Below are 16292 nucleotides of genomic sequence, written 5' to 3' on the forward strand. Positions count from 1 at the left end.
TAGGTATAGGTATAGTTAGGTATAGGTATAGATAGGTATAGGTATAGATAGGTATAGTTAGGTATAGGTATAGTTAGGTTTAGTTAGGTATAGGTATAGTTAGGTATAGTTAGGTATAGGTATAGTTAGGTTTAGTTAGGTATAGGTATAGTTAGGTATAGTTAGGTATAGGTATAGTCAGGTATAGGTATAGGTATAGTTAAGTATAGTTAGGTATAGGTATAGTTAGGTATAGGTATAGTTAGGTATAGATAGGTATAGGTATAGTTAGGGATAGGTATAGTTAGGTATAGGTATAGTTAGGTATAGTTAGGTATAGGTATAGTCAGGTATAGGTATAGTCAGGTATAGGTATAGTTAGGTATAGGTATAGTTAGGTATAGATAGGTATAGGTATAGGTATAGGTATGGATAGGTATAGGTATGGATAGGTATAGGTATAGTTAGGTATAGTTAGGTATAGGTATAGTCAGGTATAGGTATAGATAGGCATAGTTAGGTATAGATTGGTATAGGTATAGATAGGTATAGTTAGGTATAGGTATAGATAGGTATAGGTATAGTTAGGTATAGGTATAGTCAGGTATAGGTATAGATAGGCATAGTTAGGTATAGGTATTGTAATCTCACACGTAACATACATAATAAATAGTATCGTAGCGTCTGTCAACAGACTGGGATGCGATGACTAACAAGGAACTTTGTCACAGCTGTTCGCATTTTTTGAGTTTCGGAAGGGGAGTGGACATTTGGACCATAGACTTGCCATAAGGATACAGAGAGGGGGGGCTATTTCACTCCTTGTTGTAGTATATTTTCTAACACATCTGCCCCCAGAACATAATCAAGTGTCCGATGCAATTAAAAATGTTTCAGTTCTGCGTTTCTGAGATTATAGGTATTGTTATAATTGTAGTAAATATTCAGTGATTAAGCTGTAGTTTCATGCACATTAGCTAGTAAGAGGGTGTGCCAAGGCTTTATCAAAACCCAGCTGTGTTTTCTAACCAGGTCCCAGATGCTATCAAGAAATGCCAGCGAGCAGGTATCACGGTGCGCATGGTGACAGGTGACAACATCAACACAGCACGAGCCATTGCTGCCAAGTGTGGCATCATCCAGCCAGGGGATGACTTCCTGTGTATAGACGGGAAGGAATTCAACCGACGAATCAGAAATGAGAAAGGAGAGGTAGAATTCATCATTCATGAATTGTTTGACACTTTTTAACTGACTAAAAAATATAAGTGCCCTGATTCAGTTCCTTAGCTTGTTTTACAAAGTGTTACATGACTCAACATTTTCTGTGGATACCTAATCTTTCTTTCTTACAGGTTGAGCAGGAGCGCATGGATAAGGTTTGGCCCAAACTGAGAGTTCTGGCTAGGTCCTCACCTACAGACAAACATACACTGGTCAAAGGTGGGTCAGAGATTCAACACTCAAAGCTACAGTATTCTTTTGTAAACAGTTTGTAAACCATGCAGCTGCAGGATTTCCAATGAGACCTTAATCTCCCTGCAGGCATCATAGACAGCACTGTACTGGAACAGCGGCAGGTAGTGGCAGTGACAGGGGACGGGACAAACGACGGACCCGCCCTGAAGAAGGCCGATGTTGGCTTTGCCATGGTGAGACATCATGATGATGATGATAATGATGATGACAAATCTTTTGTCATTTTAGTAACTTTGGGAAAATATTAAGTCCCACACTTAAAGTTGCAGTCCAGGATCATAAGCACTTACAAATTTGTAACGTATCATACAAAATGGTTGATGTAGTACACAATTGTGCACAATTTTCAGGGACCAGTTTTGGCTCGTGAGCACTGCTTTCAAAACTACTGTGTGATATTATGGAAGACCTTTGGAGCATCACTTTAATAATACATTTCCCTACCTATTTACATTGTAGTTACATAGGCATGGTATGTACTGTGGTATTGTTACATTAGTTCTAACATAGTACTTACGGCTATGTAACTATCATGCACATACATAGGTATTAGTGACATGTTTTTTTATGTGAGACTTGTGCAAGTGGGGGGGGGTGAATTTAAAGTGGATCATTTTTTGGGCTCTGTGTAGGGCATCGCTGGTACTGACGTAGCCAAGGAAGCCTCTGACATCATCCTGACTGATGACAACTTCTCTAGCATTGTGAAGGCAGTCATGTGGGGACGTAACGTCTATGACAGCATCTCCAAGTTTCTCCAGTTCCAGCTCACTGTCAACGTGGTGGCTGTCATCGTGGCCTTCACTGGCGCCTGTATCACACAGGTACTCACTCCATCTCTGACTGTCACACACCACAGCACAGCACACCACACCACACCACACCACACCACAGCACACCACACCACACCACAGCACACCACAACACAATTCACTGTTGTGTAAAATCCAAATTGACCATTTAAGTAACTGTAGTAAATGATCTAAGATGTAGGTAACGGTCTGTGGACATTCCAAACAAGCTTTGAAGCAAAATTAATTAAAATGATATCTACTTACCTCTTTTTCTCTCTCCTTACCTCTCTCTCTTGCTGTTTCTCTTTTTACTTCTCCCTCTGCCTCTTTCCTTCTCCCTCTCTCTACCTTTTTCTCCCTCTCTCCTTACATGTCCCAACCCCCTCCTCTCTTTCTCCTCCCTTCAGGACTCTCCTCTGAAGGCTGTCCAGATGTTGTGGGTGAACCTGATTATGGACACCTTTGCCTCCCTGGCCTTAGCCACCGAGCCGCCCACTGAGTCCCTGCTCCTGAGGAAGCCTTACGGCCGCAACAACCCCCTCATCTCCCGCACCATGATGAAGAACATCCTGGGCCATGCCATCTACCAGCTCACCATCATCTTCACCCTGCTGTTTGCGGGTACACACAAGGGAGGAGGAGAGAGACTGGAAGTGGGAGGAGAATGAAGACGAGGGGAGGAGGTGGAGGGTGGCTGCAGGTGGAGGTGGGGGACGGAGGCTGGAGGTGGGGAAAGGGGGAGTGGGGTGTAGGTAATGGCAATAGTGAGGAACAAGAAGGTTGAAGAAAAACAGTCATGGAACTGTGGTGCTCTTTTAGCTCATAGTATTTTACATGATCATTTAGTATACCTTTGCTTGCCATTAAAGGGATAGTGTGTTTTGCTACTTATCCAGTCAGATGAACTCATGGATACCATTTTTATGTCTCTGCATTCAGTATGAAGGAAGTTGTAGGTAGTTTTGCGTGCCAATGCTAACTAGCGTTAACGTAATCACTGGAAGTAGAAACTACCGTCAACTTCCTTCAAACTGCACGCAGAGACATAGAAAATGGTATCCATGACTTCATCTGACTTTGGGTAAGTAGCAAAACAGCTTAATTTCCCGAATCTTGCACTATCCCTTTAACTAGAAAATATATATTTGACTACGTGTCTCTTTCTATTGTCTGCTTATCCTTTTTGTGTTCCTCTCTATCTCAGGAGAAAATATCTTCAACATTGATAGCGGACGCAACGCCCCTCTGCACTCTCCCCCCTCCGAGCACTACACGATCATCTTCAACACCTTTGTGCTCATGCAACTGTTCAACGAGATCAATGCCCGCAAGATCCACGGTGAAAGGAATGTTTTCGACGGCATATTCCACAACCCTATTTTCTGCAGTATTGTGCTGGGGACTTTTTTAATGCAGGTGAGAGGACCACAAGCGTTTACTTCTTATACGTTGTTTTCCCTTTACATTATAGCAACCCTAGTAATGTTATTCAACCATGACATATACCTAATAATATTGACTACTTAATTATTGTCTCACAGGATATATGATACATGTATGTTGTGCTAACCAATGGCAAGCACTTTTTGTAATCATATCTCTCTCGTCTTGTGTCTTATTCTGTACAGTTTGTGATTGTGCAGTTTGGGGGGAAACCTTTCAGCTGCACACCGCTCAATGTGGAGCAGTGGCTGTGGTGTCTGCTCGTGGGAGTAGGAGAGCTGCTGTGGGGACAGGTACTTATGCTGGAGTTAATGTTGTGTGAATGTGTTAACCAATCTGTGGTTCTCCAGTGGTTTTGTGTCAAGACACAATTAAGACCTTTGACATAGACAAACCCACATATCCATAACCCAGTCTTCAGTTGGCTTTGACACAAGGACTTGCTAGGACCAACCAGACCGAAACGGAAGTTGTGTTCTTCTGCTCGTCAACTAACGCTGACCCCTGACCCCAACAGCTCATCACCACGGTGCCTACCAGCCGCCTGCCCTGTCTGAAGGAAGCGGGTCATGCGCTGGGTAAGGAAGAGATGATTGATGATGACATGGCAGATGATGAGCAAGAGATTGACCATGCTGAGAGGGAGCTACGTCGAGGGCAGATCCTCTGGTTCCGGGGCCTCAATCGTATTCAGACTCAGGTACAGTGCATTGGGCTCCACCATTCTCTGTCCCTTGTCTTTCCCTAACAAGGGCTCTGGTATGTGCTGTACTGTCCTACGAAGAGTCTTTTCTGCTTGCCCGACTTATCTCTGTTAATTTGTGTTGCTCTTTCTTCACCATTTGATGCCTTAATTTATTTCACCACACTTTATTTTCCTATATTTATTGAAATATAATAATCTCTATTGTAACCTATCAGAGTAATTTTGATTACATCTCATGGTCATATTTCTCACTTTTTATCCTTCATCCTCATGTCATTGCGATTATCACAGTTTCTGTCTTTATTTTTTATGTATCCTTAGTCCTCGTCACTGTTACACAGAAAATGATTCAATGATCATACCTAATAATCCTAACAACAAGCATATTAAATATATTACAAGAGTTCTAATTGTAGTCTGTCTCTTACTCAAACCAGCCTCTAGGTGTGACATATGATGCTGATGTAATGCTAAATACAATAATTAACATTACCAGTCCATGTTTTGGGGGCAACATCATTGATTTAAAACATACTTTGATTTTCTTTTAAAATGCCTTTTTGTATCTAATACATGCTTTTGATACCTTCATAGTGGAACATGAACTCTACAAAACTAAAAGTTCTACTATACCATCCCTTGATTCATTCTGCCTGTTGCTTTCATAGCTCTCCAATATGCCCCACAGGGCCCCCTATCAACTGACATGAGGTACTTCAAGACTGTCATGTCCTCTCTGTAATATCCTCCCTTTCTCTCCAACAGATGGAGGTAGTGAGTACCTTCAAGAGAAGTGGTTCCTTTCAGGGTGCTGCGCGACGTCGCTCCTCAGTTCTCAGCCAACTCCATGACGTAACCAATATTTCTACTCCCACTCACGTAGTTCTCTCCACTGCCAATGCAACTGGTGCGCCTGGGAGTGAGTTTCTGCCATCCATTAACGGCACACAACAAAAAACAGTCCACTCACCATCATCAAAATGAGCATGTTGTATGTAGAAAATTGACCTTTGCCTGCCCAGAAATGCAATTAAGCATCAAAGATATGTGTGTTTGTCTGTGTGTGTGTTGTGGCGTGGGGGAGTCAACACTGAGGTGCCTGACCAACTGACCTTTTCATTTGAGTTTTCCTCCTTTGTTCTGGTTTATCTACCATCTCTATCTCCATCATGTTTTAATTAGTTTAATGACTGTGTGTCTATGTGTATATTTGTGGTTTTATTATTTGTTAATTTAATATTACATTTCTCTACCTCCTTTTCACTACTACCTCATGATCTTAGGCCAGGATTCAATCAGATCCCCGCTAGCCGACAAACGCATAGCTCTTGTTCGAGTGCCGCAATGTCAGGCTGAATATTCGTTTGTCTTTGTAATTATGTATAGGCTACCTCGCTTCTTCAAGCGTGATATTAGCTGGCCAGCTGTATTAAATGAACCCATAAATAATATATTTATTTATTATTATTTATGTACAGTGCCTTGCAAAAGTATTCATCCCCCTTGGCGTTTTTCCTATTTTGTTGCATTACAACCTGTAATTTAAATGGATTTTTATTTGGATTTCATGTAATAGACTTACACAAAATAGTCCAAATTGGTGAAGTGAAATGAAAAAAATTACTTGTTTCAAAAAATTCCTAAAAATTTAAAACGGAAAAGTGGTGCTTGCATATGTATTCACCCCCTTTGCTATGAAGCCCCTGAATAAGATCTGGTGCAACCAATTACCTTCAGAAGTCACATTATTTAACTAATTAAGTCCACCTGTGTGCAATCTAAGTGTCACATGATCTCAGTATATATACACCTGTTCTGAAAGGCCCCAGAGTCTGCCACACCACCAATCAAGCGGCACCATGAAGACCAAGGAGCTCTCCAAACAGGTCAGGGACAGAGTTGTGGAGAAGTACAGATCAGGATTGGGTTATAAAAAAAATATCTGAAACTTTGAACATCCCACAGAGCACCATTAAATCCATTATTCAAAAATGGAAAGAATATGGCACAACAAAAACCTGCCAAGAGAGGGCCGCCCACCAAAACTCACAGACCAGGCAAGGAGGGCATTAATCAGAGGCAACAAAGAGACCAAAGATAACCCTGAAGGAGCTGCAAAGCTCCACAGCGGAGACTAGAGTATCTGTCCATAGGACCACTTTAAGCCGTACACTCCGCAGAGCTGAGCTTTACGGAAGAGTGGCCAGAAAAAAGCAATTTCTTAAAGAAAAAAAGAAGCAAACATGTTTGGTGTTCACCAAAAGGCATGTGGGAGACCCCAAACATATGGAAGAAGGTACTCTGGTCAGATGAAAATTGGGGGGGGGGGGGGGGGTTAATAGTTATGCACGCTAAAGTTTTCAGTTTTTTTCTTAAAAGTGCTAGGCATGTTGTGTAAATCAATTTCATTTCAGGTTGTAAGGCAACAAAATAGGAAAAATGCCAAGGGGGCTGAATAGTTCCGCAAGCCACTGTATTCTTTTTTGATTAATTATAGCCTATATTTTTTATGTATGACAATTTCATAGTTCTGAAAATGTTTCCTCATTTATGCTTTTTGACTGCACAAATAAGGAGAACGTAGCCAGGTGCCTTTTGTAAACAGTTTTTTGAAAGATTTTACATTCAAGTGTAATTATTTCTATCATCAATAGAGTCTACACGTTATATCAATATTTTGAACTACTAACGTTTTAGTGAACGACGGTATCAGGTTTCGGGTAAGACCCAAGTGCAGACTGTGTAGAAGTAACAATGTTTATTGCAACAGCAGGGGCAGGCAAACAACAGGTCAAGGCAGGCAGGAGTTGATAATCCAGAGGGGGACAAGGTACAGGTTGGCAGACAGGCTCAGGGTCAAGGGTAGGCAGAGTGGTCAGGCAGGTGGGCTCAGAGTCAGGACAGGCAAGGGTCAAAACCAGGAGGGCGATAAAAGAGAGACTGGAAAAAGCAGCAGCTGAGACACAAAACGCTAGTTGACTTGAACAAACAAGACGAACTGGCAACAAACAAACAGAGAACACAGGTATAAATACACAGGGGATAATGGGGAAGATGGGTGACACCTGGAGGGGGGTGGAGACAATCACAAGGACAGGTGAAACAGATCAGGGCATGACAGACGGTAGTGTCTTTTGAAAATGTCCACAAGAGCAGCAGCTCACCAATTTGACAGCTCATACCGTAGTTATACCTCTTACCCGGCCTAAACAAGAGTTTGTTGGCTAATGTGGGTTACCGCTGATCTGATTTAATCCTGGCCTTAATCTATTTCTTCATCTTGCTGCTTTGTTTGGCTTGATGCAGTCTGTGATCAATCGTGTTTTAAACTGCCCAGAGCAGACTGTCGGTATGCTCCTATGGTTTTATCAGATTTGTGACAATACATATGTTTAATTTTCAAAGAGATACGAATTTTATTCAGAGCATTACAACAATGCCAATTTTAAAGAATTTCCTAAATGGCAAATCAAGGTAAAAAAAAGACACAAAAGATATAAGAAAAAAAAGAACATGTATTTTGGGTTTGTGCACTTCTAGACAGTTGTAAACCTTCGAGTGTAAGCCTGAAACAGTGACATTTCTGAGATGTTACTGTTTGGTCACCCTACCAACATAAATCTTTCTCTGTCCCTAGGTTCGATCAGACTGCCAAAATAGGATCTGCAGTGTTGCTTTGTACAAATAACTATCCTCATTTTACTTGGTCTTTTTCATTCTCTCTCATTGTAGGTTCTGCATCTCATGAAGGAAGTAGTTTTATTTCCTTTCTATTTCCTAACATAGGCCAACTCTAACTGATTATTACAGTTCATTTTTGTTGTTGTTTTCTTTTCTTATAAAACATACAGATTATCTTATTCCATTGAGATCATTCAATTATATGTTTCCCTTAAGATAAGTCAATGATGGGTTGAGGGTGGGCTTAAACTGGAAACTACAGCTCCAAGCATTGCGGGTTCAATCTTAGTGCTAGGCACTCCTTTTTTTGTTTTATTTTTTCTGTTTTAACCCTATCCCAAACCTTAACCCTAACATTTTAACCAGTTAGAATGAATGCCTTAACTTAAGTTTCGGTTTCACTTCTACACAGTTTGACTGACAGCTAACTTCAGTTCAGTTTGACTGACAGCTTACATATGGCAAAATACACCATAATTGAAGGGCGAGACACGCCATATATCTGTTGCATGCAGTTATGTGAAATGTCTCCATTTCCTTTGGAGGTTGCATTGCAGCATTTGGTATAATGCAATACCGAGGCATTCGTCCAACCCATATTCAAAAACAGACCATTAAGTGTTGTGCACTTTGCCTATTATCATTTCCTTTGAGGACTTTTTGATTTGCTCATTTCTCTTATAAACACAGATTGTTCTGTATATTAGGAAGGTTAGTAGATATCTGAATGTAGGAACACTAGCTTCTATTTCTGAATTTCCATTGTTCAGCGTGTCTTTTACTTAATTGTTTTGCTGTTCAGCTTTATAGGTAGTTCTCATTGTTTCCCCTTAATCATACTGTGTACATTGATGGATGGTCCATTATCTTCACTGAGAATAGTTTGACCAATTCATGAATAGAATTGCCATTTAATTCCCTGAATTGACTGAGTGAAAATGAATTGAGCCTAACCCTGACTTGCGTAAATTGTTTAGTGTAATTCAATAAGTCTGAAGTGACCATGGGATTCATACTCCACCACAATAAAACTTCTGTTTTTCCATCCAGCTCCTTGAGAGAACTTTAGGTGGCCCATTTGAAAGAACCAAGTGAATACGTTGACTTGAGTAATAGTTCATTTTCAACAGCTGTAGTGTTTTATTGACCATTGCGGGCACTATACTCGAAAGTTTACAATTTTCACAAGGGGACATGAATTCAGAGGGCACATAATAATTATTTATTTTCTAAATAATTTACTTTATGGGAACAAACAGCTCATTGGAAAAACAAATCAGCACAAGTCAACCTTAACAGTGTCTCTGTGTTGCCTGACTCCCTCATCACAACAATGTTATTGGGTAATGTCGCTTCTTGTGCAAGATCTTTGTGGTCATTTTCACATTTAGAATGTTTTTTTTGGGTTGTGCTTGCTACAAAGGTTGGTATTTTTAGAGGTGCTTGCTGAAGAAATGGGTCTTTGTGGCTATGCTTGCTGCAGGAATGAACAAACAAATCATATTGTTTGTGCATGCTGAGGTACAGTCCACTGAGCAAATAGGAATAAGGACCTAAGTATAATTTCTAACGCTTGCCCAAAACTCAGACTTTCACACGAATATCCCTTTTTATATCAGTGCATGATTTAAACAAGGGTTTTAGTTACTCACATGTATCTCAAGTTAGGATTCAGCCTGTAGTGCCCATCGCAACAGAATATGATTGCATTCATGTTCACACACTTATTTGCTCTGTGGGAATGAATGTATTATTATTATTTTATTATACTTCACAATATGTGCATCTCTTTACCATTTAGGACCAGCCATAGTCATTACAGAAACATTCTATTTATTAATGTATTGTTTCCCTCATTAACAATATTAAAGCAAGCTTACCATAAGGCCTATTAAGACCTATGTTGAGTTCTGTGTGAATGGGTGCTGACTTTGAGTGGATGAATAACCCATCACTTCTTATTCTTTTTGTACAAGGAGATGGGTATGTGGTGGCTGGACACAGAACAACTGGTGGTGTATCATCATAAATGTTTCAAATGTAGATTTTCCCATGCTTACAGTGCCTTCGGAAAGTATTCAGACCCCTTGACTTTTTCCACATTTTGTTATGTCACAGTCTCATTCTAAAATGTATTAAATCGTTTATTCCCCCTCATCAATCTACACACAATACCCCATAATGACAAATCAAAAACAGGTTTTTAGAAATTGTGGCTAATTTATCAAAAATTAAAAACGTTTGTTATTTCATAGTTTTGATGTCTTCAATATTATATTAAAATTTGTAGGTGTGTCCAAACTTTTGACTGGTACTGTAAGTATTCAGACACTTTACTCAGTACTTTGTTGAAGCACCTTTGGCAGAAATTACAGCATTGAGTCTTCTTGCGTACGACGCTACAAGCTTGGCACACCTGTATTTGGGGAGTTACTCCCATTTTCTCAGCAGATCCTCTTAAACTCGGTCAGGATGGATGGGGAGCGTTGCTGCACAGCTATTTTCATGTCTCTCCAGATCTGATCGATCAGGTTCAAGTCTGGGCTCTGGCTGGGCCACTCAAGGACATTCAGAGACTTGTCCCGAAGCCACTCCTACGTTGTCTTGGCTGTGTGCTTAGGGTCATTGCCCTGTTGGAAGATGAACCTTCGCCCCAGTCTGAGGTCCTGAGTGCTCTGGAGCAGGTTTTCATCAAGGATCTCTCAGCACTTTGCCCAGTTCATCTTTCCCTCGGTCCTGTCTAGTCTCTGCCGCTGAAAAACATCCCCACCATGCTTCACCGTAGGGATGGTGCCAGGTTTCCTCCAGACTTGACACTTGGCATTCAGGCCAAAGAGTTCAATCTTGGTTTCATCAGACCAGAGAGTCTTGTTTTTCATGGTTTGTGAGTCTTTAGGTGCCTTTTGGCAAACTCCAAGCAGGCTGTCATGTGCCTTTACTGAGGAGTGGCTTCCATCTGGCCACTCTACCATAAAGGCCTGATTGGTGGTGCTGCAGAGATGGTTATCCTTCTGCAAGGTTCTCCCATCTCCACAGAGGAACTCTAGGGCTCTGTCAGAGTGACAATCAGGTTCTTGGTCACCTCCCTGACCAAGGCCCTTCTCCCCCGATTGCTCTGTTTGGCTGGGCGGCCAGCTCTAGGAAGAGTCTTGGTGGTTCCAAACTTCTTCCATTTAAGAATGATGGCGGCCACTGTGTTGTTGGGGACCTTCAATGCTGCAGACATTTTTTTGTACCCTTCCCCCTATCCTGTCTCGGAGCTCTACGGACAATTGCTTCGACCTCATGGCTTGGTTTTTGACATGCACTGTCAACTGTGGGATCTTATATAGACAGGTGTGTGTCTTTCCAAATCATGTCCAATCAATTGACCACAGGTGGACTCCAATCAAGTTGTAGAAACATCTCAAGAATGATCAATGGAAACAGGATGCACCTGAGCTCAATTTCGAGTCTCATAGCAAAGGGGCTGAATACTTATGTAAATAACGTATTTCCACTTTGTCATTATGTGGTATTGTGTGTAGATTGATGAGGGGGAAAAAAACAATTTAATCCATTTTACAATAAGGCTGTAAAAAAAATATATATTTTGAAAAAATCAAGGGGTCTGAATACTTTCCGAAGGCACTGTATAATGTGATTTTGAGGAACAGTTTTTAAAACAATTGTTCTGACATTGAAGGTAATGATTTGTTGTACAGCACTGGCAATTCCAGTCTGGTGACTATTGTGCCTTATGTAATACATCTATTGTCTACTATATTGCCATTTTTGTACTGAGCTGGATGACTGCATTTATGACCTTACATTTGTTTGTACTGTATCTAAAACACCTGAGTTTAGATATACCCTAGATAACTTAAAAGTACACGTTCAAGATGTTCAATAGAAATATACAATTCACTTTCAGTAATACTTTTTTGGAAGTTGAACTAATTATTCACATACACTGTTAAGGAAGGGCTTTTTTTTACAGCCACCCCCAAATGTACAGTGATATAACAACATTACTCATCAAGTCTACAGAAGCCTGTGATTACTGTGACTGGTCTGTATTGTGGGTGATGTTCACTTAGCTTAACTGGTAGCTGCATTATGGCTCATTGGACGTTGCATCACCCAAACAATATGTTATCCAACTACACCCATTTTCGTTTGCACCAGGACAAGCTCATGCACGACCACCTTGAATGTGTTTCTTTTACAGCATGGCAGTAAATGAGGCTCTCACATGATCAGTCTTGGCATGTCAGTTGTTGTTTGGTTTTTGAACTGATCTGAATCCCATGCTCTGTGTTCTACTTGTTTCACTTGTCCCGTTCAGTAGAAAAATGAGTTCAGTAGAAAAGGGGGGTGTGTGTGTGTGTGTGTGTGTGTGTGTGTGTCAGACAATGTTGTATATCCATCAATTAATATTTGATTAATTTTAAATATCTTATATTGAACTGACAACACTAAGTTTTACTTAAGTCGTTATTTCAGTTTTCATTTGTTTTACTTTCCCTCATTTACTTTAAAGTTACAGAGTAATCCAAAGTAGACATGTACATATTGTACACATACAGTAGGTTTTATCAGGTCAGTGAAACTCATAGGTAATTGATTGCCTTTAAAGAGGCTGTACAGAACTTTTGCCTCTGGGCAAGTTCTTGAGCAAAAGGTGTCCCCTAAATGGACAAATATAATATCTAGGAATGACCTTATTGGACAGAAAGAGGTACACCTCCCCACGACCAGGCAAGCCTACTACTGTACGATAACACCTTTTATTTAGAATTTAACTAACATTTATAAGAATTTTCAGAAGATTCAATTGTATTTTTTCATAACTTTTTCAGGTCAGTTCAGCCAAATAATTCTGCCACTGTGATGCTTTTAAATACTTAAATGCTACATCTCTCTCCAATTGTTTGTCCCATCTATTCCCTTTTCCTTTCTGCATTTCTCCCCTTGTTTGACCATTATTATATAAAACTCAACATAGATCCGAGTGGTGAAAGCATTCCGTAGTCCACTTTATGATGGCATTGAGAAGCCGGAATCCAAGAACTCCATCCACGACTTCATGGCACACCCGGAATTTCTCATCAGTGACTTGGTCCACAACATCCCCTTGATTGACGAGACAGACATTGAAACCGAAGAATCAGAGCGCTCAGACTGCAACAACGTTCGCCTGGCTTTTCGTCAAGCTCCTCCCCCTGCCCAGCCCCCTCAGCCTCCCCCTCGCTGCCGCTCCGCCTCCCGTCCCGCCCCCTACCGTCAGCAGAGCCTCCCCGTTACACTCAACTGTAACAACAACGCCACTGCTGCTGCTGACGCTGAGAATGGAGATCATCTGAACCCAAAAAATGCAAGACTACCAACTGCTTCTCTCTGCCGCCCCGCCAGCCCATTGCACAGCTTGGAGACCTGTTTATAACTACAATCTGGGCACGTGGTTGACAAGTAGGGAGAGGAAACACCAATGACTTTGATGGACATGGATGTTACCCAACAAAGAGGAAATGAAGAGGAAAACTGGACATGGAAAGAGAAAGTATTACATTGTATAGACCAATGGTTTTATAGATTGTTGCCCAACCTTTCCCCAAAAAGCCACTGCTTTTAGCCTGCACTCCGCTTCAAAACACTCACATATCCTCTCAAAAACCTCCACAATCTAACGATGCTAACCCCATCAGACTCTGATTGACACTTTTGAAATGTATATCTAGGCACGCAATAGAGGAGTGATTGGTGTAGTAGAGACAAGAATGAACTGGAATTGATTCTTGCCCTTTTGATTGAAAATATGAAAGACTCAATGGAAAGTGAAATGGGGTTAATTCATTCTGCTTTTTAACAATATAATTGTTCAGATTATTACTGTTGTTATTACTACTGCAATTATTACAATTACTACTACAATTATTATATTCCAGTTAATGATGCTTCATTAATTAGCTTTATCTTTCCATGTATGTTTGTATGTATTGTTTGTTTGCTTAACTGCTGTATTTGTCTCCGTGTTTTTCTGTTTTTATATACTCCTTCTGGTCACGTCACCTTTTTTCCTTTTCTGTGTTTACATGTGTTGTGTATGTCTTGAAAAAGAAAATAATAAATATAACTATTCAAATAAATTTAAAACATATACAACAACTTCAAAACACAAAATGGTAAGAAAATAGTAGATATGCTATAAAAAAAAACTCCCCAAAAGCACTACTAATATTTTTGGTTCTTCTCTTCATGTAGATATGTCTTGAATTAAGTTATTCATTTGGACACTTCCATGAACAAAGGGAACAACTGAACTGAGTATTGAAAATATTAAGTTGTGCGTAGTGATTAAAGTAATTTATTTAAATGATTATTTTATTAATCCATGTGTATTGTCTTTATTTTTGTCTTTAATTTGCATAGATTACATAACACCAAATGAAAAGGAAATAATTACTTTTTGATGTACTTTAGAATCTATCAAACAATATTTGACTGTATGATTTACAGTGAAGGAAAAAAGTATTTGATCCCCTGCTGATTTTGTACGTTTGCCCACTGACAAAGAAATGATCAGTCTATAATTTTAATGGTAGGTTTATTTGGACAGTGAGAGACAGAATAACAACAACAAAAATCCAGAAAAACGCATGTCAAAAATGTTATAAAATAATTTGCATTTTAATGAGGGAAATAAGTAGTGGACCCCTCTGCAAAACATGACTTAGTACTTGGTGGCAAAACCCTTGTTGGCAATCACAGAGGTCAGACGTTTCTTGTAGTTGGCCACCAGGTTTGCACACATCTCAGGAGGGATTTTGTCCCACTCCTCTTTGCAGATCTTCTCCAAGACATTAAGGTTTCGAGGCTGACGTTTGGCAACTTGAACCTTCAGCTCCCTCCACAGATTTTCTATGGGATTAAGGTCTGGAGACTGGCTAGGCCACTCCAGGACCTTAATGTGCTTCTTTTTGAGCCACTCCTTTGTTGCTTTGGCCGTGTGTTTTGGGTCATTGTCATGCTGGAATACCCATCCACGACCCATTTTCAATGCCCTGGCTGAGGGAAGGAGGTTCTCACCCAAGATTTGACGGTACATGGCCCCGTCCATCGTCCCTTTGATGCAGTGAAGGTGTCCTGTCCCCTTAGCAGAAAAGCACCCCCAAAGCATAATGTTTCCACCTCCATGTTTGACGGTGGGGATGGTGTTCTTGGGGTCATAGGCAGCATTCCTCCTCCAAACACAGCGAGTTGAGTTGATGGCAAAGAGCTCCATTTTGGTGTCATCTGACCACAACACTTTCACCCAGTTGTCCTCTGAATCATTCAGATGTTCATTGGCAAACTTCAGACGGGCATGTATATGTGCTTTCTTGAGCAGGGGGACCTTGCGGGCGCTGCAGGATTTCAGTCCTTCACGACGTAGAGCGTTACCAATTGTTTTCTTGGTGACTATGGTCCCAGCTGCCTTGAGATCATTGACAAGATTCTGATTCTAGTTCTGGGCTGATTCCTCATGGTTCTCATGATCATTGCAACTCCACGATGTGAGATCTTGCATGGAGCCCCAGGCCGAGGGAGATTGACAGTTATTTTGTCTTTCTTCCATTTGCGAATAATCGCACCAACTGTTGTCACCTTTTCACCAAGCTGCTTGGCGATGGTCTTGTAGCCCATTCCAGCCTTGTGTAGGTCTACAATCTGGTCCCTGACATCCTTGGAGAGCTCTTTGGTCTTGGCCATGGTGGAGAGTTTGGAATCTGATTGATTGATTGCTTCTGTGGACACGTGTCTTTTATACAGGTAACAAACTGAGATTAGGAGCACTCCCTTTAAGAGTGTGCTCCTAATCTCAACTCATTTTATAAACTAATCTCAGCTCATTTTATAACATTTTTGACATACGTTTTCTGGATTTTTTTGTTGTTATTCTGTCTCTCACTGTTCAAATAAACCTACCATTAAAATTATAGACTGATCATTTCTTTGTCAGTGGGCAAACATACAAAATCAGCAGGGGATCAAATATTTTTTTCCCTCACTGTATGTGTTTCTACCCAACTATGCTTTACTGCCATCAACAGTGATAACTAGTCACAGCTTTTACAGTGGCACAGTTATGTATCAGAACAGAACATTGAATATATCTTTACTTTTACATTTTACTTACATTTCCACATATAGCGTTTTAAGAGTGATTTAGTTTTTTGAAAGTAGCAAAT

General features: G+C 40.5%; 1 protein-coding gene across 10 annotated transcripts in view; it reads left to right on the top strand.

Annotated features, from left to right (window-relative positions):
• Positions 1 to 14452, top strand: part of LOC106572032 (plasma membrane calcium-transporting ATPase 3) — a 33688-nt gene extending 19236 nt beyond the window's left edge. For 3 of the 10 annotated variants that reach the window (XM_014145744.3, XM_014145745.3, XM_014145747.3), the window contains 10 exons: positions 1012 to 1191; positions 1335 to 1422; positions 1525 to 1631; positions 2091 to 2282; positions 2660 to 2873; positions 3457 to 3668; positions 3881 to 3988; positions 4213 to 4395; positions 5167 to 5253; positions 13070 to 14452. In XM_014145744.3, the coding sequence (XP_014001219.2) occupies positions 1012 to 1191; positions 1335 to 1422; positions 1525 to 1631; positions 2091 to 2282; positions 2660 to 2873; positions 3457 to 3668; positions 3881 to 3988; positions 4213 to 4395; positions 5167 to 5253; positions 13070 to 13507 (1809 nt within the window). In that variant the 3' untranslated portion in view covers positions 13508 to 14452. Of the gene's footprint in view, positions 1 to 1011; positions 1192 to 1334; positions 1423 to 1524; positions 1632 to 2090; positions 2283 to 2659; positions 2874 to 3456; positions 3669 to 3880; positions 3989 to 4212; positions 4396 to 5166; positions 12321 to 13069 lie in introns of those variants that run through there. The other 7 variants (XM_014145751.3, XM_014145752.3, XM_014145753.3 and 4 more) reach the window with 3 other exon arrangements.
• The last annotated feature ends 1840 nt before the right edge of the window (positions 14453 to 16292 follow it).

This window comes from Salmo salar, chromosome 15 (genome assembly GCF_965601325.2).
Source record: "Salmo salar chromosome 15, fSalSal1, whole genome shotgun sequence".
Taxonomy (NCBI): domain Eukaryota; kingdom Metazoa; phylum Chordata; class Actinopteri; order Salmoniformes; family Salmonidae; genus Salmo; species Salmo salar.